The 24,513-nt window shown below is 40.4% G+C and overlaps 1 protein-coding gene and 1 long non-coding RNA gene across 3 annotated transcripts in view; one reads left to right on the top strand and one right to left on the bottom strand.

Annotated features, from left to right (window-relative positions):
* LOC125460022 (uncharacterized) overlaps positions 1-8,236 on the bottom strand; it is a 28,137-nt gene extending 19,901 nt beyond the window's left edge. The window contains exons 1-2 of the long non-coding RNA XR_007249160.2: positions 6,185-8,236; positions 2,426-2,522 (exon numbers count right to left, since the gene is read on the bottom strand). This is a non-coding gene — a long non-coding RNA (uncharacterized LOC125460022). The remainder of the gene's footprint in view (positions 1-2,425; positions 2,523-6,184) is intronic.
* On the top strand, positions 6,010-22,524 carry kcng4a (potassium voltage-gated channel, subfamily G, member 4a). 2 transcript variants are annotated; one of them, XM_048547049.2, is made up of 3 exons: positions 6,010-7,434; positions 7,624-8,418; positions 18,560-22,524. In XM_048547049.2, the coding sequence occupies exons 2-3, from the start codon at positions 7,660-7,662 to the stop codon at positions 19,310-19,312; spliced, it is 1,512 nt and encodes a 503-aa protein (XP_048403006.1). In that variant the 5' UTR covers positions 6,010-7,434; positions 7,624-7,659; the 3' UTR covers positions 19,313-22,524. The 2 variants fall into 2 exon arrangements, with proteins under 2 accessions (XP_048403006.1, XP_059507732.1); XM_059651749.1 differs by having other exon boundaries at positions 6,010-8,418.
* Positions 22,525-24,513: the final 1,989 nt, after the last annotated feature.

The following is a 24,513-nucleotide window of genomic DNA, read 5'->3' as shown; positions in this document are numbered from 1 at the left end:
GTCCTTTGTAAAGCAGGCCCAGTGTGGGCACCACGGGGGTTACAGCGTTCGATGTCTCCTTCCAACTCCATTTTTATTTAGGCCCTTTCCCTCACTCCTTAGTCTTCCTCACACTTTTGATGGTTTGCATTGTCGTCAGTCGGATTTGCATGTAAATTACTGGTGATGATTAGTAGTTTATAAAAACAAATGCCATCGTAATTTTGGTGGTGGGATGTTTGCTCAGTTGTGTGTGATAACATTTCTGGGTGGAAGGATGAAAGATAAAGCAGACCCGGGGACGGGACTGCAGACCTGTCTGTCCCAGACTGGCGACTAGACTTTGGACATCTTAAGTAGTGGCTCTATTCTGGATACTCAACAGTAAGCAATGCTCCTTTCCAGTCGGGCTAGCTGAGTTATTACACTGTGAAACGAAACAGAGTTACGAGGGTAGGAGGGGTTCATGGGAAAGTGCAGATGAGTGATACAAGGAATTGATTGGAAATGACTTTGGCTTTTGATTGAAATGATGAGGGAGTCCATGCGAGATTACTTGATTGCAAGGCTGTTGCTGTGATGGATAAGACAGTTTAGATGTTGTGAAAGGTTAAGGGAGGAAATGAGGAAATAAGGGATTATGCAATCAAGTTTGAAATCACTAAAGGTAAGTGTTGCTCCATTCAATGGTTAAAAAGGTAAGAAACAACATGGCCAGCATGAAGACATCACGTTCATAGTTCCTAAGAAGTGACTGCAGAGTGTTGTACATTAATAAACCAAAGCAGTGCCAATACTACTCGGGTGATCAATTCTCTGTGTTGAACGGCACGTTGTACACCAGAAACACAATCACATTCAGAAAATCCTACCTACTCACCTGCACGTAAGTATGCTCACTGGCATTCCAAAACAGGGCTCTCACAACATGGCTTCATGTACGAAGTATATTAGAAATTTTTCTTTGCTTCCTGTGGCTCCTGGATGGAATCATGGCCTCCCATTGCATGGACATATTTTCCTGCTTTTTGTCTTCCAATATGTTTTTCAAATTCATACACAGTGAGGCATTCTCTGTGCTGTGCAGACTGAAACTGCTAAGTTCCTACTTGGAATGATTTATGGTCTACTCCCAGGAAGAGATTTGTTTATTCTTCCCATTGCTTTAATGTTATTTTCACAAAGGGCATTATTGATACAACGTAATTCAGAAAGTATTCAAGAGTAACCTTGGCTATTTGCTATTAGTTCATGCTGAATAGACCTGAAAAAATTAACTACCCTGTCTTTGCACCACCATGCCCCTTCCCTGACCCCACCAATATCCACTTTGCAATTTGTTGCCCTCTACTCACAATTCCCTTATGACCCGTGTGAGTTAAAGTCCATTAATCTAATTCAAACCTAAGAACTTTGACAGAATGAGCAAATACTCAGCCTGCATTAATGACGGTGCACTGAATTACTATAATGTACATGTTTTATGTGCAATAACTTTAACAAAGTAATCCATTTTTCCATTGCTTATAATTAACAGCATTTTGTAAATAAGCTAATATGTGAAGCTCTTGTTTTGTTTTCAGCTGACCTTATCTAAATAGAACTTAGATAAATAATGCTACTTCAGTATATATGAATCTAGTTATGGATTTAGTTTGAATTGGAAGTTTAAAAAAATTACAATAAAAATCAGCTCAAAAATATTGAAGTATTATGTTCTAATTTACTTCAGTTCCTTTCAGATAAAACATACATTGTTACGTGGAAAATCTATGGTTTTAATAAAACTCAGAAAAAGAACTTAACAACTTAGAACTTAACAAATGTGCTATGTTGCTCAGTGTGATAAGAAATTGTCTTGCACTTCTGCTTTGCAGTTAATTAGTGTAAAAAATTCACATTACCATAACTATCACATCATTTTCTGGTGTTGCATTAGTGTGTTTGTATAGAAACAAATAACTTGCTTCTGAAGAAGTCATATTCAAGTCCAACATTATACTCAATATCTCCTTACATTCCACAGATGCTGCCAGATCTGTTGAAAACTTTCAGCACTTTATTTCGTATTCCCAGCATCTTCAGTATTTTTCTTTTATTATAGCATGTTTCTCTTGCTGGGTACGTACAGTTCAGCAAATCATTGTTTCTCTGTCTGAAATCTAGTTCTCAAGAGCTTCTCCTAAGTTAAAATGCCACTTCCTTTCTGCAGGTCTGGAATGTAGTTCTACTACCAGGTATCACCAGAAAACGTTTTCTCCATCTCAGATTTGTTACAACCACATTTCAATCTATGGAAAGCTTGTCAACAACAGGAGACATTTTATTTAACATTATGGGCAGCTTTATAAAATAGATTAACCTTCAAAACATATCTTAACTTCAATTCAAGTGTTGATATAAAAATAGCATTAATCCAAATAAAACCGTCTGTATAATGACTGACCTTTTCAGGTTATGAGCTTGAACTTGGTCTGAACGGGTGCTTTGCCTTATAGCATTGTGATCTAGAGGCTGCCTTTGCGATGTAGCTGATCTCTTCTCTGTTTTGGGGTATAATTATGTGAATCAGTTATTGCATTGATTGAGTTTAAACAGTTTCCTAATAGGAGCTTTGGGTCTCCATTGAACTGTAAATCATAATCCAATGAGCTGACGAATTAGTGTTTATAATTTGCCTACATAAAAGATAATAATTTAATTATACCTGATATAATGTTCCTATCAGGTATATTGTTTGATATACAATATTTCATACAGTTTCTCAGTCAGCTGATCCACCTTCCGTGCAAATATCAATATTTTCCACTGGGTACAAATAAACATGATGGAATCTTATTTCTAAGATGTGAGTATGAATGCTAGTACAGCATCAAACAATTTTCTCTTTTGACAATGTGCTCTGTGCTCTTTAATCTCATGGGCTGCTGAAGGATATCTCAAGTAATAAATGTTTAATTGTCTTTCAGATTAAAACATTCATAACTTGATAACTCTGGAAGATTAAGAGTATGATATCACTCTTGCCTGTTGTAATTTAATTATTAATCAAAGGCTCTGTAGAATGTGTCTGGGATATTCTAATACATTACTATCAAACTTCTTTTGACAGTTTTCACTTGTTATATTTTGATGAATTCCTGTGCATTTCAGAATGAATGAAGTCAGAATTGGAGAAGGGAACTTTTCCCTTTTTCTCCTCCTTAGTACCAAAAAATACTGATATGAAGGGCCAAATACTACACACAGCCTTGGTTAGATATATTAGCAAATTATAACAGCAGTTAATAATAGAATGATGGCTTGCACTACACTTTTGCAAACTCAAATACAAATCATTTTATTTAGTTTAATGTTTGGAATTTTTTTGTAAGACTTCAGTGGCCTTGGTTTTTATTTGAGCATTCTAGGTTTAAATAACATGAGACTAAGCGGTGGTAGTTGGGATCTTTGGAAGCGAAAGTAAACATCTATGGAAGTACAATACCTGGTTGTACCATCCTCTTGCAACCACCACTGACCCATTGCGTGGCTTTGTCTGAGACCTGCATAAATCCTTACATTCAGTCAACTGTTCTATCTCTGATATCTGGCTTCAGAATACTTACTGCAACCTGGACTTTGACCCATATACCTTTGATCTCTGGGGCCCAGTTGGCAGTAACAGATTATGTTCTGTATTGCACATACGTCAACATATGTTGGGGCAGCATGGTGGCTCAGTGGTTAACACTGCTGCCTCACAGCACCAGGGATCTGCATTCAATTCCATCCTCAGCTGACTGTGTAGAGTTTGTACATTCTCCCTGTGTCTCCATAGGCTTCCTCCAGGTACTCTGGTTTCCTCCCACAGTTCAAAGATGTGCAGGTTAGGTGGATTGGCCATGCTAAATTGCTCATAGTCTGCAAGGGAGGTGTGGGTAATCGGGTGGTGGGGTGCTCTGAGGGTCAGTGTGAACTTGTTGGGCTGAAGGACATGTTCCCACACCATAGGGATTCTATGATTTAACCACTAATAGTCCAGCCCTCAGTCTTTCAGAACACAATTTGGCCTCAAGCATAACTTTGGTTTTACAGTTATTGCTCTCATTTTAAAATGTGATCAGTGACTGATTGGTAAAATTCCTACCTCGAAATAGGAAGGGTTGAGTGCAGATCTGACTCTACACAGCCCCAATAGGTGATGATGAGGATGTTGAGTGACATTGACTGGGAGTACTTAGTTCTATTAGATTTTGGCCACAAGTATAATGTAAAAGGTAAATGGAGCTCGTTAGCCATGGTTGTAGCTGACTTCAGAAAATTTCCTCCAATGATAAATGGAAGGCAAAAGGGTATGAGTGGCATTTTTCCTTGTGGAGGACACAAGAAAAAGTACTCAGAGATTTGAATTAAGATATGCCTTATGTTCTGAAATCTGCAGTGCTCTTGGTCTCAGCTTGACTGACATTTAGCTTTCTATTTACTATGTTCAATAAAGGTTGCAATTTCGGTCTACCTAAAAATCCTTTCAGAGTAGACGGAACACATATTGCATTCGGTCAGTATGGTGAACCTTTGGAATAGATGATGTAATAGGCTGCAAAAACATAAAGTTATGCCAAGGCTAGCATTGGATGTAGGATGGAAGCAAAATGGAGTTGTGAATTAGAATAATTCCTATTTGAAAATAAATCCCTTTTTGGCATTAGCATGCACCGCAGATTTTAAAAAAAGTCTGAAGACTATGCCCATTTAGTTTTTCAATAACTATTTTTCCACTTCTTATTTTAATGTCAAGCTTAGTTTGGAATGTGGAATGTGGAATGCATTGGTGCATTTCTGAAATTGGTGTTTCCTCCAGAGGTGTTCTGGCAAAAGAGAAGCTGCTTCTTCAGAAAATAACAACTCGTAATAAATTAAAAGTTATCTTGTCTGATGTGGGCCCTTTGCATATGTTTCTAATTTCTGTAAGCAGTTTTTATTTGAATTTAGAATCAAAATACATTTCAACACAACTAGATTCTCTAATAAACTCATATTGACAGATACTTTCAGTAAATGGTCAATAATCATTCCCAAATCCCCTATCTAAGCTGATGAACAATATTGAACTGTATAAGTTCTGTGTTTGTTGTTTCAATAAGTGAATGGTTGCTTTTAGCTGCGTCAAAGCCAGACCTTAATGCATCCATTTAATTTGCACAACATACTTTGAATACCATCAATCTCCATTCTTGTTTGGTCAGAATAAACAGTTCAGCGTAAGAAATTCGCCATGGAGTATGGCCAAGTGTTTTGATTCTGAAGACAGATGTGGAATGATGAGTCTGTAATTATATTGGGACTTTAGTATTTCCGTGGTGTCTTGTGTTTAATTTACAGCAGTGACTTTAATGTACGCGGATCCAGCAGCATAAGTCTAGGGGAAGGGGAGAGAGGGTTGCATCATGCTGTATTTGCCTGCATTACAACAACAACTGCATTGCCACATTACCCACCCACGCTGGACAGTTCAGATATGAACATGGGACTCTATCACTGCCAATCTCTCTGTCCAGGGGTTGTGAGAGCAATGCATATAAACAACTCCAGTCCAGATTGTTGTAAGAAGTCCGAGCGCCAACAAATTTGCCTGGAGTCGGTGTCAAGGTTTACGAGTGTGGGTGATCTTCACACGGTGATCGAGGTGCGGCCCTCTTCGGGACAGAGTTTCAAGGTGATGACAAGGTGCACTGGAGCTGACACTGCAGCTGGCCCTTTGCAAACTGGCGACACGTCCATTTCAACCAAATGCTCCTCTGTGGCTCCTACCTGATCTCAAAGCTTGCTAAAATATTATCGTGGCAGTGGCTAACGACTTGGTTTCAATTTGCAATATTTAATAGCGAATTTTTTTTTGGTCATCCCTCTTGCGTATTAAATCTTTTGGGACGACAGAAGCATGTGTTTCTTTTTATTTAACGGGCCGGTCTGTCTGCAGGTAAAACATGTGATGAGGTGCACATTGGACCACGCTAGGGATTCATTGTAATGGAAATCAGTCCTGGTCTGACACAGTCCCACCTCTCCACCCGGCTCTCTCTCAACTTCTGTGTGAACGTCAGCTGACTGCAAGGCTAAAATCAAGAACACATCAACACACAAAAAAACATGTCCGTCCCATCCAAGAAACGCTGGAATCTCAGTTACACCGAACTTTCTGCATAAGCAAATGAATACTCACGCCCATAGTCGATAGGCACAGAAAATAATAAAAAGCCTGTGGTGAGTTGAAATAGAAGACGTCCTGTGTTTGAGAGCTGCTGTCACGTTGGGAATTCTCTGTACCGACTACCCACCTCAGCTCACTTCTGCTCTTCCACACCTCGGCAAAAAGCTCCAGGACAGTGACGACTCCAGAAAGTTTCTGTTTCCACTTTAACTGTATCCGAGACGGTGTGGGTTCCTGGCTGTGGGAGGACGTTGCGGCTGGAGCTCAGTGCAGTGCCCGACCCACGGCAGGAGAGCGGCAGGAACCCCGCGTCTCCTTGGGAGACCGAGGTCCGCCACTCAGGATGTGAGAGGGTTCCCGGACCACAGGCGCTTGGAATTTCGCTTTAGGAATGCTTTGGCTTTTAGTTTATCTCGGTGAAGGGACACAAATTTGAAAAAAAAATGTTTCAGAGAAGGGATTTCTCTCCGTTAACTTGACATTATGGGATGTCAAGCTGCTTTCTCGAATCCCAGGAACGACCCGGTGGATTTCACGCTTAGCTCATTACTTTCAAAGTAAGTTTAGCGCTTCAAGAGCTGCGCTTTTTTTTTATCCCGTGGGTAAAATGTGGGCTTCAGTTTCCTTTTTACTGTTGTGCTGGCGTTATGTTGGTGTTTGCGCCTGTAAATCCCACTATCCAGCCCTGTTTCTGGTCCCACTTCCCCAGACACCCCATAATGAGCAGTGAGAGCACAGTACTGTGTTTGTCGGGGGAGGGGGTCAGAAGGTCGCTTGGTCTTCTCTTGCTTACAGTTCATTCTCAGGGCTTCGAGATCGTAGACACAGCGAGCTAAAACAGCGCGCTTTTAAATACGGGGAATCAGGTCTGTCGTTTTAACCGCGCAAAAAGAGACACAGTCCCCCCCAAAACAAAACTTCCTGAATCCCATTTCAGTTTGCAATGGCAGGGTGCATAGCGATCATGTGAAGCTGCCGGGGTCGTGTAGGGGTGAGTCTGACGAATGTTCTTGGGGCAGATATTTCGATGAGTTACTCGCTTCTTAAGGAGTTTGGCGAAGGAAAGCAACGAAGCCAAGTGTCAAAAGGGGGACGTGGCGGCACATCTCTTTCAAGAATGAGAACGGGACTTTCTTTTTCTTAAAAAAAAATAGAAGTTGAACCAGCAGCAGCACTCCTTATACGAACAGGACCTGGGTAGGTGGGGCTGAGAATTCTGGAAGAAAACACGTTGGGAACATTCAGCAGCTCAGCACCTGAAGGTGAGAGAAACTGAGCTCACATTGCAGAGCTAATGCCCTTTCACAGAGAGTTGTGCGCTATAGGACACCCTGTTCCCTCTGAGCCCCTAAACATGCTTCACATTACCAAGTGCCCTTTCCCTTTTGGCCTTGCTTATTGATTTTGAATCTGCAGTGTCTCCATGTAACTCCCCTCCTGTCTGTGCACAGATGACTTTGCCACCGTCTGCAGCGGACTGATTCACCATGCCCATCATTTCCCGGAGCAGCGACAACGATTACAGTAATCTGAGCGACACGTCTTGCAGTTCCCTGAACCATATCGTCCCAGTAAGTCACTCGGAGGTGCCTCCTGTCAAGGGAGTCTTTTACCGGCGATGCAGGCGGATCCAGCAGCGGGGAGGGCTGAGCGACACTCCCCGGCACCGGCAGAGGCACCTCATCGTCAATGTGGGGGGCAGCAGGTACCTGCTGCCTTGGAGTACCCTGGACGCTTTCCCACTCACACGCCTGGGCAGGCTGAGGTTTTGCCGCAGCCGCGAGGAGATCGTGCAGATCTGCGACGACTATGACGAGTCCACCCACGAGTTCTTCTTTGACCGGAACCCTTGCGCCTTTCGCATGATCCTGACTTTCATCTCGGCCGGGAAGCTGCGCCTCCTGAGGGAGATGTGCGCCCTGTCCTTCCAGGAGGAGCTGCTGTACTGGGGTCTGGAGGAGGGTCAGCTGGAGTGGTGCTGCCGCAGGAAACTGCTGCTCAAAGTTCGGGAGTTGGCCGAAATCAGGAGGGGAGAGGACCTCGAGGCGGACAAAGAGAAAGCGAGTGCCCTGGCCGACGGCACAAAATTGGGGTACTGCATGGAAAAACTGAGAGACATGGTGGAAAACCCCCAGTCAGGGATTCCTGGGAAAGTGTTCGCCTGTCTGTCCATTATATTTGTCACTATAACAGTGATTAGCATTTGCATCAGTACAGTGCCAGAACTGAGGACAGAAGAGGAAAGGGTAAGTGCCCGTGTTTCATTTCCAAATGTGCCCTGACATTTTAGACTTGAGAGCCCAACTGGAATGAGTCACGGCCAGGTGTTATTTCGACGCAGAAAGAGTTCCGAGGAAGGGTCGCTCGACCCGAAACATTATCTCTGATTTCTCTCCATAGAAGCTGCCAGACCCGCTGAGCTTTTCCTGCAATTTCTGTTCATGTTCAGACTTGTTACAGACTCCGCACAATCCAGTGACTCCCCTGCCTCTGAGATCCAGTTTTACTTAATTTACAGGTTACATTTACCGTTTGAAGATTCTTCGAACCTTTTGCAATTTATTTCCTTTTTTGCTTCTAAGTTGTTTCCAAAGTAATTATAGAGAGTACATTCCATATGTTCTGTTAAGATGCTAGCAACAGGTGCTAACCATGGCCAACACATATTCTGTTGAAATTCAGTTTCCAGTAAATGCATTAATTATTGAAAATAAAATTGGCACCTGTGGTTAAAAGATCAACAAAATGATAATGTCTAAAAATATGGGGTAAAAACTTCTAAAAGTGAATCATGATTATCATTTCACGTAGATGGTCTAATGTCTATTGCTGTGCTGTTAGAGATGAACCTGCAAAGAAAACAGCAAAATTGAAATATTTACGAGCACACCAGGACATCAACACATTGTCCTAAATGTTCTTAAGTGAAACCAATGTGCATTTATGTGGGGCAATCCCAAAGATGCCTCTTCATTCAAAATTCTTCTGTTTCTTTTACTTTCTTGAAATGCTTTTAATTGACTTGCCAATCTACATAGGCTCCTGTAATACTGATGCCCATTTTCAAATGCCGCTAAGGCCACGTCTTTTCCGGCCCGTGGAAAGTATTCCTGTCCCAAAATCCTTTGGGATGTCTGCACTGCTCCAATTCTGACCTCTTGCTCAGCCCAGATTTTCATTCCCCTCCCCATTTGCAGCCATATCTTCAGTTGCCGAGTTTTAAAGCTGTGTAATTCCTTCCTAAACAGTTTTGTTTCTCAACCCCTGTACCTTTAACAGGCTGCTTAAAACCTAATTCTTTCACTAATCTGTGATTAATCGTCCCCATTTGTCCTGATTTAGATTAAGTATGGTTAAAGTCCCAAAAAGATAAATTCAGACTGCTTGTTTACTGTCTTATCAGTCTACTCTTGATCACCAATGATCATAAATAATGGAAGCTTTCATTGACAGTGCTACACAGTTACATGCCAATAACTTGGTCACTGAAACTCAGCTTAGATTTGCCAGGGCCACAGTGCTCCTGACCACTGTACAAATGTGGACCAAAGAACTGAACTTGAGAGGTGAAGTAAGAGTGACTACCCTTGATATCAAAGTACTGTTTTGACTATCACCACCTGCATGTACCTCTTTAAGCCACTTACCACCCTGACTTGGGATTATGTTGCTTTTCCTTTGCCATGGCCTGTCCAAAATCTTGAAACTCCCTTCATAGGAGCATTGTAGGTGTCCCTGCCCGATGTGGACTGCAGTGGTTAAAGAAGGTCACTCACTAATATCTTTTCAAGCTAATTTACAGATGGACAAAAAAATGCTAACCGAACCAGGGATGCTCACATCCCATGAATGAATTAATGCAAGTATCAAATTTATTTTCTTACTGTGGAGCAGCTTGGGACATTTTCCTGTGATAAATGCACTACATAAATGCAAGCTGATGTTGTTGTTACACCTTCACATTGGCTCCAATTATGTTAGTCCATAACTCTGAAACGATTCAAACTAAATGTTGTGGCTGATTTGCCTTCTTAACTTCTAGCTGTTTAAATGTTATCTCATATATCTCCTAATATTTATGTAGATCTAATCTGTTAACCTCCTTATAATCTTAAAAAAAGTTCTGTTCAGTTGCTTGTGAAGTCTCTTCCAAAGTAAACAGGTCCAAGCTCACTCACCTTTCCTGAAATCTCATATTCCTGATACCCACAATCATCCGTATTGATTTTGTGCAATAAAATGTCAGTGAGCAAAGCTGAATTGAAATGATTCTCTAGCGTAAGTTGCTTAATATGAGTCATGTTGTTGATGATCCATACATATAAATTTTATAAGATTAAAAGTAACTGCTCAACATGGAGTAACATCAAAACTAGAATGTCACTGAGGAAAAAAAACATAAAATTCCAATTTTTTAGATTATTTTATCATTTCATATTTCCTGCATAGTAAAAGTCATAAATGCTTTTATTAAAAAGAATCTTGCATTGTTTTCCCCTTCCTTTCATATTACATGGAGAATATTCTACCTGTGTAAAAAGAATAGTGAGTTACACTTGGACCAAGGATTTCACTGTATCTGGAATTTCTAAAACAAAGCAATCTTTATGATTGTTGATTGAACTAAAAGTGGTGGCACAGTGGCTCAGTGGTTCACACTGCTGCCCTACAATGTTGAATCCAACCTCGGGGGACTGTCTTTGTGGAGTTCGCACATTCTCCCTGTGTCTGCGTGGGTTTCCTCCGGATGCTCCGGTTTCCTCCCACAGTCCAAAGATGTGCAGGGTAGGCAAGTTGGTTATGCTAAATAACCCATAGCTCCAGGGATGTTTAGGTTAGGTGGGTTAACCATGGGAAATATAGGGGAATGGGTCTGAGTGGGATACTCTTCAGAGGGGTGGTGTGGACTGGTTGGATTGTATGGCCTGTTTCCATACTGTAGGGATTCTATGATTAAAATAATCTTTCCATATTTAAACAAGACTAAATTGTTCATTATTTTGTCAGAGTGCATTTTTGAAAATTTATTTTCCTTTGAGTTGACTGCGGAGCAAATCAACTTGTGGAATATCAATTGGGATAAAGCATGCAGAACTTGATGCTAAGGTAAAACACAAAAAAAAGAGCAAAGAGCAGGAAACTTATAGTTCATATAAATTAGACAACCAAAGAAGAGATTTTGTCCCTTGAGCCTGCTTTGCCGTATCATATTTTTGCCACATCGTTGGACATGAAGGGTCTTTTTAAAATCCAAGTTCTTCATTTATCTTCTTATCCTTTAATAACCTTGCTTCACAAATATGATGTCTATCTCAATAAAAACTGAAATAACTGCAGATGCTGTAAATCAGAAACAAAAACAGAAGTTGCTGGAAAAGCTCAGTAGGTCTGGCAGTGTCTGTGAAGAAAAGATCAGAGTTAACGTTTCGGGTCTAGTGCTCGTTCCTCAGACCCTTCCTCTGTTCTGAGGCAGGGTCGCCAGACCCGAAACGTTAACTTTGATTTTTTTTTTCTTCACAGAAGGTATCTATCTCAGTTTCAAATGCATCAACTGATTCTGTATCTGTGTCCTCTTGATGCATCATGTTTGAAGAACTTTTCAAGGATTCAGTTTAAACCTCATTTCAAATTTCACAATACTTACCTCGGGCTCTTTCATGAAATCCATTGAAGAACTTCTATATGCTTTACTGTAAACAAATTTGAATCAGGTGTCCTATTGGGATAGACTTACTACTCTGAAATGATAAAGCATCAGTGTTTGGATTTCTAGTGAGAAGTTTTTAAAATTTGTTTCTGAAAAAAAAATCAGTGAGCAGTGCAAGGCAAATCTTTTGAAGTTACAGAACAAAAACATCCTGAGATACAGTCTCTTTCAAGATGCTCCAAGTTCATAGATATCAAGTCTATTCCATAGCTCTTTTATGATTCTGTCAGTATAATCTACATTTAGTTGGATTTTAAGTACTCCAAAAACTGGGATTAATCTCTTGAGATTTGTCATTCGTAACAATACTGTAGCCTTTTTAACAAGCAAATAATATGCTACATTGACAGTGCACCAATGCAAATTCCTGGTAGAACCATCACATAATACATAAAAGAACTGACAAGTTTAATTATTAAATAGTCTGCACTGCTTGTATATTCCACGTAAGATAACATTTTCATTTGAACTGAAAAAAATGAAGTAATTTAGCTTCCACATGTATTTTCTCAGACAGTCTTCTCATTAAGAGCAAAGTACTACTAATAATCATTTTGTTTGCGAGGTGCAGTGTCATTTGAGTGTTTCTTTTTCCAAGTAAGTTCTAAATACAAGAACTAACTCTTTACAGAGGAAATGTGACACACCAAGCTTCACGTGTTTGTTATCCGAAAGTGTAACTGTCACTACATGGGCAGTGAAGAAAACCACATTAGCTGCCAGATGGTGTAATGAGAGGTGATTTCAATTGATTTTTATCCCATTGGAAGTTCACCGTCAGTGTGAAATCCTACCATTCTGACCCACAAAAAATTCAAAACAGGAAACATATTTCAGGATACACATTTGTACAACATTTGTTCTGTCTGCTGTTTTATTACAGATGCTTTTCCATTTGTTATTTCTATTAAGATGCTCTGTGTCTCCATTAAAGGCATAGAATTAAACAACCCTGACAGTGTGGAAGCAGGCCATTTGGCCCATCAATTCTGCATCGACCCTCTGAAGAGCATCCCATCCGGACCCACCCGATCCCTATAAACTGCATTTCCCATGGCTGATCTGCCTAGGCTGCACATCCCTGGACATTATGGGCAATTTAGCATGGCCAGTCCACCTAACCTATACCTTTTTGAATTGTGGGAGAAGACACATGTAGACACAGGGAGAATGTGCAAACTGTGTACAGACAGTTGCTCAAGGGTGGATTTGAACATGGGTCCTTACCACTGTGATACAGCAGTGCTCACCACCGAGCCACCATGCTGCCCCTAACATTTAGAACTCTGTTAGAGAAATGTGATCTGAAAGTTATAAGCTTGCCCTTTAATCTCACGCTAGTTTGTTTGCCTAGACTGTAATCTTCAAATTCTCCATTTAGTTAAATGCACAATATGCATTTTGAAAAACTGGAACATTTAAAATGAGTGTGTATTTATACAATGCTTTCCAGAGCTTCTGCATTCCCAAGGTAGTTCATTGCCAGTAAAGTATCTTTGAAGTATTTTCACTGATTTTTGTAGGGAAACACAATAACTGGTTCATACAGTGCCACACACACATGCGTTATTGACATAAATGAAACTCCCTTTGCTTTTCTTCACACAGTGTCATTAGAACTATCACATCCACTTGATTGAACAGCTGGGATCCTGTTTTAACATTTCATTCAAAACATAGCACCTCTAAGAAGGAGAATCTCTTTTAGCAAAAACTAAAAGCTACATCCAAGATCATCAGGTAGTTATGTGAAATATCGGACTTTATTTCAAAGAGATTGGAGTATAAAAATAGAGATGGCTTGTTAAAACTACGTAAGGTATGAGTGAGATCACACCTTGAGTGCTGTGAAAAGTTTTGGTCCCTTACCAAGGGAAAAAATATATTTGGGTGGGCAGTCTTGAAAAGGTTTACAAGATTGATGATTGGCATAGAAGAATTTCCTTATGAGGAAAGATTGAGTAAGTTAGGCTTGTACTCAGTGTAGTTTAGAAGAATGACACCTTATTGAACTATGTAAGATTCTTTGGAAACTTGCTGGATGCTGAGAGGTTTCTTTCCCGATGTAGGGGAGTCTCAAACCAGAGGGCATAATCTCAAAGAGCCACCCATTTAAAACAAACTAGAGTGGGACTTCTTTTCTCAGAGGGTACTGAATCTGTTGAGTTCTTAACTGTTCAGGACTGTAGAGGTAGGTTGTTTTGTATATTCAAGGATGAGAGAACCAGATTTTTCATTACAAAGGGCATTAGGTGTTCTGGGTAAAATGCAGGAAATTGGAGTTGAGGTTTATCAGATCAGCCATGAACTCATTGACTGGTGGATTGGGCAAAAGACTAAATGACCTACTTCTGTCCCTACATCTTATGGTCTTATGACCTTAAATCAGTGCACTTAAATGTCAGGCTAGGCTACGTCCTCAGGTTTCTGAACAGGGCTTGAACTGTAGATTTCTAATTTATCAGCAAATGGTATGGACCAAACCAGAGCCCCTCAAAATATATTGAGAAGATAGCCTAGACCCAAATGATTATTTCAAAGGTGCTGTTTTCCAAATGCAATTCAATTGGTCAAACTACTCATAATGTTCAGCAAAACACAATTTATTCAAACACTGTGGTTAAAATACAACAAAAAGGAGAACTTGGAATAACTGTGTTAAAAAAACTTAACAGAAATAATAGATACAGTTAACTATTACTAAGTAACTGTTCCAATATAATATCATCCCATAAATTCCTCCTCAGCAAAAAGCAAAATGCTTTTGGAAAACAGATTTTGACCCATACGTGATCAGGAAGGGGACGCCCAGCTTTTGGGACCCCAACATCACCTGCTGAAAACTAAATCTAAAATCTCTGGTTCTGTAGGTGGGAATTTGACCACACCCGCTCAGGAACTTAGCCACACTCACTCTGGTATCTTCTATTGTTCCAACATTTTAAAAAAACACGCAAGGCTTCACAAGTTGTTTATCTTCACATAGACTGCTTGTTGCTAGGCCCTTAATCTTTCTCTTTTAAAAAAAGGGCACAAAAGACCACAGCATTGTCTTGCAAACGTGCTATCAGTAAACTTAGGCAGTGAGTTCAGTATAATGAAATGTGAGGCTGGATGAACACAGCAGGCCCAGCAGCATCTCAGGAGCACAAAAGCTGACGTTTCGGGCCTAGACCCTTCATCAGAGAGGGGGATGGGGTGAGGGTTCTGGAATAAATAGGGAGAGAGGGGGAGGCGGACCAAAGATGGAGAGAAAAGAAGATAGGTGGAGAGGAGAGTATACGTGGGGAGATAGGGAGGGGATAGGTCAGTCCAGGGAAGACGGACAGGTCAAGGAGGTGGGATGAGGGTAGTAGGTAGGAGATGGAGGTGCAGCTTGGGGTGGGAGGAAGGGATGGGTGAGAGGAAGAACAGGTTAGGGAGGCAGGGACAGATTGGACTGGTTTTGGGATGCAGTGGGTGGAGGGGAAGAGCTGGGCTGGTTGTGTGGTGCAGTGGGGGGAGGGGACGAACTGGGCTGGTTTTGGGATGCGGTGGGGGAAGGGGAGATTTTGAAGCTGGTGAAGTCCACATTGATACCATTGGGCTGCAGGGTTCCCAAGCGGAATATGAGTTGCTGTTCCTGCAACCTTTGTGTGACATCATTGTGGCACTGCAGGAGGCCCATGATGGACATGTCATCTAAAGAATGGGAGGGGGAGTGGAAATGGGGAAATCCACCCACTGCATCCCAAAACCAGTTCAACCTGTCTCTGCCTCCCTAACCTGTTCTTCCTCTCACCCATCCCTTCCTCCCACCCCAAGCCGCACCTCCATCTCCTACCTACTAACCTCGTCCCACCTCCTTGACCTGTCCGTCTCCCCTGGACTGACCTATCCCCTCCCTACCTCCCCACCTATACTCTCCTCTCCACCTATCTTCTTTTCTCTCCATCTTCGGTCCGCCTCCCCCTCTCTCCCTATTTATTCCAGAACCCTCACCCCATCCCCCTCTCTGATGAAGGGTCTAGGCCCGAAACGTCAGCTTTTGTGCTCCTGAGATGCTGCTGGGTCTGCTGTGTTCATCCAGCCCCACATTTCATTATCTTGGATTCTCCAGCATCTGCAGTTCCCATTATCAGTGAGTTCAGTATGATGCTTTTGATTATGGTTTGCAATAAGCAAGAAATTGGAATAGATCTTTAAATGATTGTAACAAAAGACTTAATAGTAATGTGCAAAATAAATAAACAGTTATTAGATTTATCATTCGGTAATTGAACAAGGGGCAAGGTTTTGAAATTTTGGTCCCCAATTTTGTGGTGAGTGATAAAATGACAGTTGCCTCCACAGTCCTCAAAGAAAACTGCACTCTGTGATAATCAAACTGTGTGGCTAATTTGAATGTGCCACAAAGTCAAAGGAATCTCCCAGGAATCCAACAACAACCAAGTTACCCAGCAGGGTAAGCAGCAATTCTGTTCATCAATTCTCACAGACAGAAAATCCTAGAGCAAAATACAGATATTAGAAAGCAGGAGTTTTTATTTTAAATCATGTTGGAAAAATTGACAATGCATAAATCTAAAATTAGCATGTTGGGTCCTGAGAGGTTAATCAGAAGACCTGAAGACCTGATTCTAAAGGGTCTAAGCCCAAAACATCAGCCTTCCTTCTCCTCTGATGCTGCTTGGCCTGCTGTGTATATCCAACTCTACGCCTTGTTATCTCTTATTCAGAAGACCTACAGGTTTTATACTCATTGATTTAAAAAAAGTTACAGGTCATTAACAATGCTTTACATTTTTGTTGTTTTAACAATGACATCAGAACGTACATGGGGAGCAACCCCACATTTCACTGAAATCTGAGGATATTTGTTCGCAGCAATTTAAACAATGCAATTTAAATAAAGGGAGAACAGGATATCACAGACTGTAATTCTGAATTTTTGCTCATCCCAGAAAGGCAGTCACCTCCTTGCTGGGTCTTCCAGGTATTCCATCGTTCCTTAATTGGCTTTCTCCGAGCCGAGGAACTGTTAACTGAGCTCTGACGACCTTTGTCCTGACTTTACCTTTTTTAAAATTATGTATTATGTATAACCTCTATGGTAGGACAACTTGTAAAACATTTCACAGTATTTTTCATGTAAAAGTACCCATGAAAATAAATTTCTATTCTATTCTATACCAGAATTTGCTGGCAGTTTCACAAGATATTGGCAGAAAAGATATTAGGAAGCTATTAGAGAGAATTCTTAGGGATAGGATTTATATTTGAAAAAGCATGGCCTAGTTTGGGAAAGTCAGCCTGGCTGGGCTGGACATGTTTTACTGTAATGATTGTATTTATCGAGAAGGTGGCAGTGATTGATAAGGGTAGAGCAGTGGATATTTATGTGGATTTCAGTAAAGCTCTTGTTGAGGTCTCTCATGTTAAGCTCACCGAGAAGATTAAGATGCTTGGGTGACTTGGCTGTTTGGATTCAGAATTGGCTTGCCCATAGAAGCCAGAGGTTCGTGGTGGGAGCATGTTGTCTGGTAGAGGTCCATGACTGATGGTGCTCTGCAGGGATTCGACCTGGGACCTCTGCTGCTTGTGATATATGTAAATGACTTGGATGAAAACATAGATGAGTGATTAGTAAGTCTGCAGGCAGCACAAAGGTCAGTGGAGTTGTAGATAATGTAGAAGGTTATCACAAAATACAGCTTATACAGGATGTAGCTTATAGATCAGTTACACGTATGGGTGGAGAAATGTCAGATGGAGTTTAATCTGGGAAAGTGTGAGGTGCTGCACTTTGAGAGAGCAAATGTTAAGGGAAAGTATACAGTTAATGGCAGGATCCTGAATAGCATTGATATACAGAGGGATCTTGCGGTTCGAGTCCATATCTCCCTGAAAGTGGCCACACAAGTAGATAGAGGGAGTTAAAGAAGGCATATGACTTCCTTGCCTTTATTGGTCAGGTCATTGAGTACAAGAATCAGGATGTCATGTTGCAGCTTTATAAGACTTTGGTTAGGCCGCACTTAGAGTTTTGTATTCAATTTTGGTTGCCACATTAGACGAAGGCTGTGGAGTTTAAGAGGTTTACCAGGATGCTGCCTAGGTTAGAGGGTATGAGCTATAAGGAGAGGCTAGAAAAACTAGTGTCATTTTCTCTGGAGTGGCAGAGGTTGAGGGAAGACTTGACAGAAGTCTATAAAATTGAGATGCATAGATAAGGTTGGTGATCATAATCTTTTACGCAGCGTTGAAATGAATAAAAGTAGGGGTCATGCATTAAGATGAGAGGGGTAAGTTCACCGGAGATGTGAGGGGCAAGTTGTTTTTACACAGAGAGTGGTGCATGTCAGGAATGCACTGCGGGGGGGCGGGGGTGGTGGAGGCAGGTATGATAGGGGTGTGTAAGGGGCTTTTAGATAAGCACAATAATATGCAAGGAATGGAGGGATATGACTGAGACAGGCAGAAGGGATTAGTTTAATTTAGCATCATGTTCGACACAACATCTTGGGCCAAAGGCCCTGTTCCTGTACTGCACTGTTCTGCTTTCTAAAATAGTTTTCCAGTCACTCTAATTACAGAAACTGGGCTAGAATCTGCGTGGAATTCATGTTCGATGAATTGCTGAGTGAACTTGCTTTTCCATTAATGCTATCCAATTCTTGTTTCTGTGTTTTTGTCTACAGGATAAATGTTCCCAGAGATGCTATAACATGTTTATAATAGAAACCATCTGTGTGGCTTGGTTCTCCTTGGAATTTGTCCTTCGGTTTATACAGGCACGAAGCAAATGGCAGTTTCTGAGAAGCCCTCTGAACATTATTGACATTTTGGCGATCCTACCATATTATGTTGCACTTGTAGTTGACAAAGGACCTGCTGACAGCAACAAACCTTCAGGAAGTAACATCCATTTAGAAAAATTAGGCCTGGTCCTCCGAATATTGCGCGCCTTGAGAATTCTGTATGTCATGCGCCTTGCTAGGCACTCCCTAGGACTTCAGACTTTGGGTCTTACAGTCCATCGCAGCATTCGTGAGTTTGGACTACTGCTCCTTTTCCTCTGTGTGTCAGTCACGCTATTTGCACCACTGGTATTCCTTGCAGAGAATGAGATGGGCAAAGGACAAGACTTCAGCAGTATTCCTGCATCTTACTGGTGGGCTATCATTTCCATGACCACAGTTGGATATGGTGACATGGTACCTCGAACGATTCCTGGTCAAGTGATAGCTCTGAGTAGCATTCTTAGTGGGATCTTAATTATGGCATTTCCTGCAACATCCATTTTTCATGCATTTTCCCGTGCATATTTGGAGCTCAAACAAGAACAAGAAAAAGCACAGGCTCGTTTGAAGTGCATCCAAAAGGCAGCAACGCAGGCAGAAAATGAAGAATTAAGTGACACAAAAAATGCTTCTGCGGCCCCAGATTGTTAATGAATTTAATGACGTGGAGAAAATAGTACTTTAATAATTTGTAATTTTATCAATTTATTCACTCATGTTTCTTACTTGTGCTGTACTGCATAGAATAGATACCCCAGAAACAGGCAATTCAGCCCATTGAGTATGTGTTAGTGCTTATACCTACAAGTCTCCTTCCATCTCATCTACCTCAACACAACCTTTCTATATATCTTTCTATTCATTTCTTTTCTCAAGTGTCTTAATAATTTTATTAACAGCTAAGCTAATTGCCTCAACTACTTCCTGTAATAGTGAGTTAACATTCAACTTTCTATCAACATAAAGACATTTCCCATGCCTTTTTTGGATTGATTAGTAACTACTTTATATTTTTGCCCCTGTTGTTTTAGATTCTCCCACAAGAGGAAAACAATGGATTTTGGTGGTGCTGGAATTTAAATTGTAAAGTGTCTGAATGGGAAATTCACTCTACCTCGAAACTACCACTTCTGGTTTTAACAAAACACTTCTTATTTCGGATGGGGCAGTCTCTAAAACCATTTTAAGGAGTAATTCTTCCATTTTAATAACTTTAACTGATGTTGACTGGATTTCCAAGGTCTTTAGAAAGCAGGCAAGTGAAAGGCCTAAATCCAACAGGTGAATGCCTTTACAGCACAGCTTGTGGATTAGGAGTGTCAGCAATATTCCTTTACAATTCGGCAAGCTTACACTGTGGAACTGCTGTGATCCGTCTCATCACTCAGACCCCACCGGCTTGTCATTTCTAATCCTTCATAATTGGTCTGTTTGACTATTATTTCCAACCCCAACAGTGATCACCCATTGATCATCCATTCCACACCCTGCCATAGTCCTGGCCATCAACTCCATCCTTCCAAAAATTTCCCCCGCTGTTGGGTAGAACACGCAAATTGATTTTTTTTAACCCCCTTTCCCCAATCCCCCACCACCACTTCCTCTTCTGCTGTATGTTTCAGGAATCCCGGGGAAAATAAATTAAAAGACATTCTCCAGCAGGTGCTTCCAGGCTTTCCATCCAGATATCTTCAATCCACACTGCAGACACGCTATTCCATAAATGTCCCTCCACACTGCAGACACGCTATTCCATAAATGTCCCTCCACACTGCAGACTCGCTATTCTATAAATATCCCTCCACACTGCAGACACGCTATTCCATAAATATCCCTCCACACTGCAGACTTGCTATTCCGTGAATATCCCTCCACATTGCTGATTTGCTATTTCATAAATATCAGGGCTATTTATCATTATAAAAATTTCAATAATAAGTCCCTTATGATTTCTCCATTCTTGAGAAATAAGCCCCAAATCTTTAAACTTTTCCATAATACCTCAGTTTATGTCTTGATATTAACCGAGTAAATCTTTTTCATACTTTATGTCGTACTTTTATGTATTCTTATAGTATCGAGAGCAGAACTGTGCGACTATTGAAGGTATCCTGATTAGGATCTTGTATTATAACTACTATGTGTGAATTCTATACCCTCCATCTTGCTTCAACCTATGTCTTAAAAATTAAGTCCGAATGCTTTATTAACATTTTTGCTAACCTGTGATGTTGCTTTCACTGTTTTGGTCACACATGCCCCTGAATCCCTTTGCAATTTCTTTATCCCATTCAGTTCCTTATTTCCTAAAGCTTCCTATCTTTTTCTGCCAAAATGCATCACCTCACAGTTATTTATTTTGAAGTTCATTCACGTTAACATGTCCAGTCTGCAATATTTATAATGTCTTGTGTAACGCTGCATTTTTCTGCACTGCCAGACAGCCAGTTTCACAGTATCTTCAAATTTTGGTGCTGAGTTTTATGTTCTTAAGTCCAAATTGTCAATGTAATGTATGAATAATTGCAGTTCCAGCATTGTTCCTTGTGCAACACCACATCTTCCCTTTCCATGAGCAAAATAACTACACTTTACCTTTATTCTTTGCTTTCTAAATTTTAGCTACTTTTCTATCAAATCACTTATTTGCCTGCTGACTTCAGATGTCCTAAACTTTGCCACAAGCCCAACAAAGGAGCCGTCACCAAAGCATTATCAAAATCTAAGCCTTTTTCATCTATTGTACTGCCCCGTCACCTCTTTCCGTTATTGCTTCAAAGAATTCTATTAATTTAGTTACATATTTTTTGCCTTTTGGAATCCTTATTGAATATTTTTATTATATTTTCTGTCTCTAGATTCTAATTTATCATATTTTTGTACAAATTCCAGTGCCTTTCCTATTTGGCTTAAAACTGACAGATTTGTAGTTCCCAGGTTTTATTCATCTGCATTTAGGTGTTGCTAGCCTTTAAGAACCATTCCTGCTTTTATAGAATAGTAATAGATATAATAGCTATTTTCTTTGCTATTTCCTTTATTGTTCCCTTTAATATTTCTGGATGCATTTTGCCTTAAATTAGTGTCTTATCCTTTGTTTATAATTTGTCATTTATCAATTTTTGCTGCCATTGATCCTAAATTTTTAAACTCATCATCCATTCATTGTTGTTCACAGTAAAAAAACTGAAGCAAAGTAGTTTTTTATTTAACCTTCCTGCTTGACTTACATATGTTTAGTTTAGATTCAATGTTCCTCTGCTTATTTATTTTCCTATGTGTCCCATAATTAATTTGCTTGTAAAATAAAAACCTAAAGAAGTGTGGATGCTGTAAATCAGGAACAAAAACAGAAGGTGCTGGAAAATCTCAGCAGTTCTGGCAGCATCTGAGGAGAAGAAGTCAGAGTTAAATGATTCGGGTTTTTTTAATCACAGATGCGGTCAGATCTGCTGAGCTTTTCCAGCAACTTCTTTTTTATTATTTTGCTTGTTCTGGCCTTCAGTGTATTGCATTTTTCCTGAACTGCTTTGATTACCCTTTGTAAAAAAAAATCAAGATTTTCAATGTTTTGTCCCAGTTGATTTCTTTAGTTTCACTTTTATTTCCTCAAAACTTGCATTTTCCTGCCGTAGACCTTTATTTCTTTAATTTTTCTTCTTTTTGTTAGCCTCAAACCTAACCTTGAATCATTTAAGATTATTATCACCAGTAACTGCCCTTTTACTTCTACTTACCCATTTGTTTTGGTTCATTAATTATTGTAAGACCTGAGTGATTATTGTCTTGCTGAATTGTTTTTTATGGGTTCAGTAGGAAATGAACCTTGTTTAAACTAAACTTTATTCAATGTTCTTCTTTCACATCTCCATTCTGCTATTTTATTTGAGATCATTGAAATTATCCCTGATTATTATTCTGTGTTTGCACCATGCATCTTAGTTGTGTATTTCTTCATCCAAACACCTTCTACAATTTGGAATGCACATACTATCTCTATGTTTGCAGATGGCACAAGAATGGGAGGGAAGGCAAGCAGTGAAGGTGACATAGAGGATCGAGAATGGGATATAAACTGAAAAAAACTGCAGATGCTGTAAATCAGGAACAAAAACAGAAGTTTATGGAAAAGCTGAACAGGTCTGGCAGCATCTTTGAAGAAAAAAATCAGAGTTAATGTTTCAGGTCCAATGACTCTCCCTCAGAGCTGATGGTAGCTGGGAAATGTCAGTTAATATGCAGAAGTTAGGGAGGGGGATGGGGTAGAGAGTAACCAATAGGATAGAGCCTGAAGAGAGAGGACAGCAGTTAGATAGACGAAGGAGTTGACAGGTAAGCCTGTTATCCCATAATCTGCCATAACACACTACCTATTATTAGTCAATAATAGTCCCCATTAACAACTGTTCGCCCTTCTAGCCAGATTGTTATCAACTCTTTCGTCCATCCAACTGTGCTTATCTCTCTTTGGGCTCTATCCTATCATTTACTCCCTACCCTATTCCCCTCCCTATTTTCTGGAAATAAACTGATGTATTTCCAGCCACCATCAGTTCTGAGGAAGGGTCACCATACCCCAAACATTAACTCTGACTTTTTCTTCACAGATGCTGCCGGACCTGCTCAGCTTTTCCACCAACTTCTGTTTTTGCACATGGGATATAGACAGGTTAAGTGAATAGATAAAACACTGGCAAATGAAATATAATGTACAAAAATGTCTGGTTATGCACTTTAACAGGAAAAGTGGAAGAGATAGATGGGGAAAGATTGCAGAAAGCTGCAGCACAGAGAGATTTGGGAATCCTTGGCGTGAGTAACATAAAGCTAGCATTCAAGTTCAATGTTAATGGAGAAAACAAATGGGATATTGGTCATTATTTGAAAGGGAATGAACCATAACAATAGACAGGCCTTGCTAAACCTATACAAGACACTCGCCAGACTACACCCAGAATACTGTGAACAGTTTTGTCCCTCTTATCTCAGGAACGATCTACCTGTACTAACATTAGAAGCAGTCCAGAGAACAGTGACTCTGAGTATGGAAAGATTTTCATATCAAGAGAGGTTGAGTAGCTTGGGCTTGCATTCATTGGAGTCCAAGACGAATCAGGGGAGACCTTATTGAAACATAGAGGATTCTTAGGCAGAGTTGATGAGAAGAAGTTGTTTACCCATGTGGGAAGGACGAGGATCAGAGGGCATGATCTCAGAATAAGGGGCCACCCATTTAAGACAGAGATGAGGAGGAACTTTTTTTTTCTTTCAGAGAGTTGTAAGTCTATGGAATTCTTGACTACAGAGTGATGTTGAGCACCTTTGACGCTGAGACAGATTTTTAACCTGCAAGGAAATTGAGGATTCTGGAGATAAGGCACGAAAGTGGAGTTGAGAAATATCAGATCAACCATGATGTCAGTGAGTGAGAGCAAGTTGATGGGCCAAATGGCCTATATATGTTTCTACATCTTACGATTTTATGGTTCGATTAGGATAGCGGATTAATTATCTTTTAACTCATTTGCATTTTTCAAATCCATTTTACTGCTAGTTATACCCTTATACTATCTTCATTGTGTTTGCAGGTACAATGACAATGTTTAAAAGATGTTTGGATAAGTACATGAATAGGAAAAGTTTGGACGGATATGGGCCTGAAGCAGGCAGATGGGAATAGTTTAGTTTGGCATTAGGTTCGGCATGGTCTGGTTGGACCGAAGGGTCTGTTACTGTGCTGTATGACTATGACTCTGTTATTGCTAGCTAGTACAGCTACTCTGCCTTCCTAAAAATGCTATATCTGGCAATATTTAATTGACAATCATGTTCTCTATGTAGACATGTTTCAA

This window comes from Stegostoma tigrinum, chromosome 16 (assembly GCF_030684315.1).
Source record: "Stegostoma tigrinum isolate sSteTig4 chromosome 16, sSteTig4.hap1, whole genome shotgun sequence".
NCBI lineage: Eukaryota > Metazoa > Chordata > Chondrichthyes > Orectolobiformes > Stegostomatidae > Stegostoma > Stegostoma tigrinum.
Note: the sequence above shows the minus strand (reverse complement) of the source record. Positions and strands in the feature narration are given on the sequence as shown.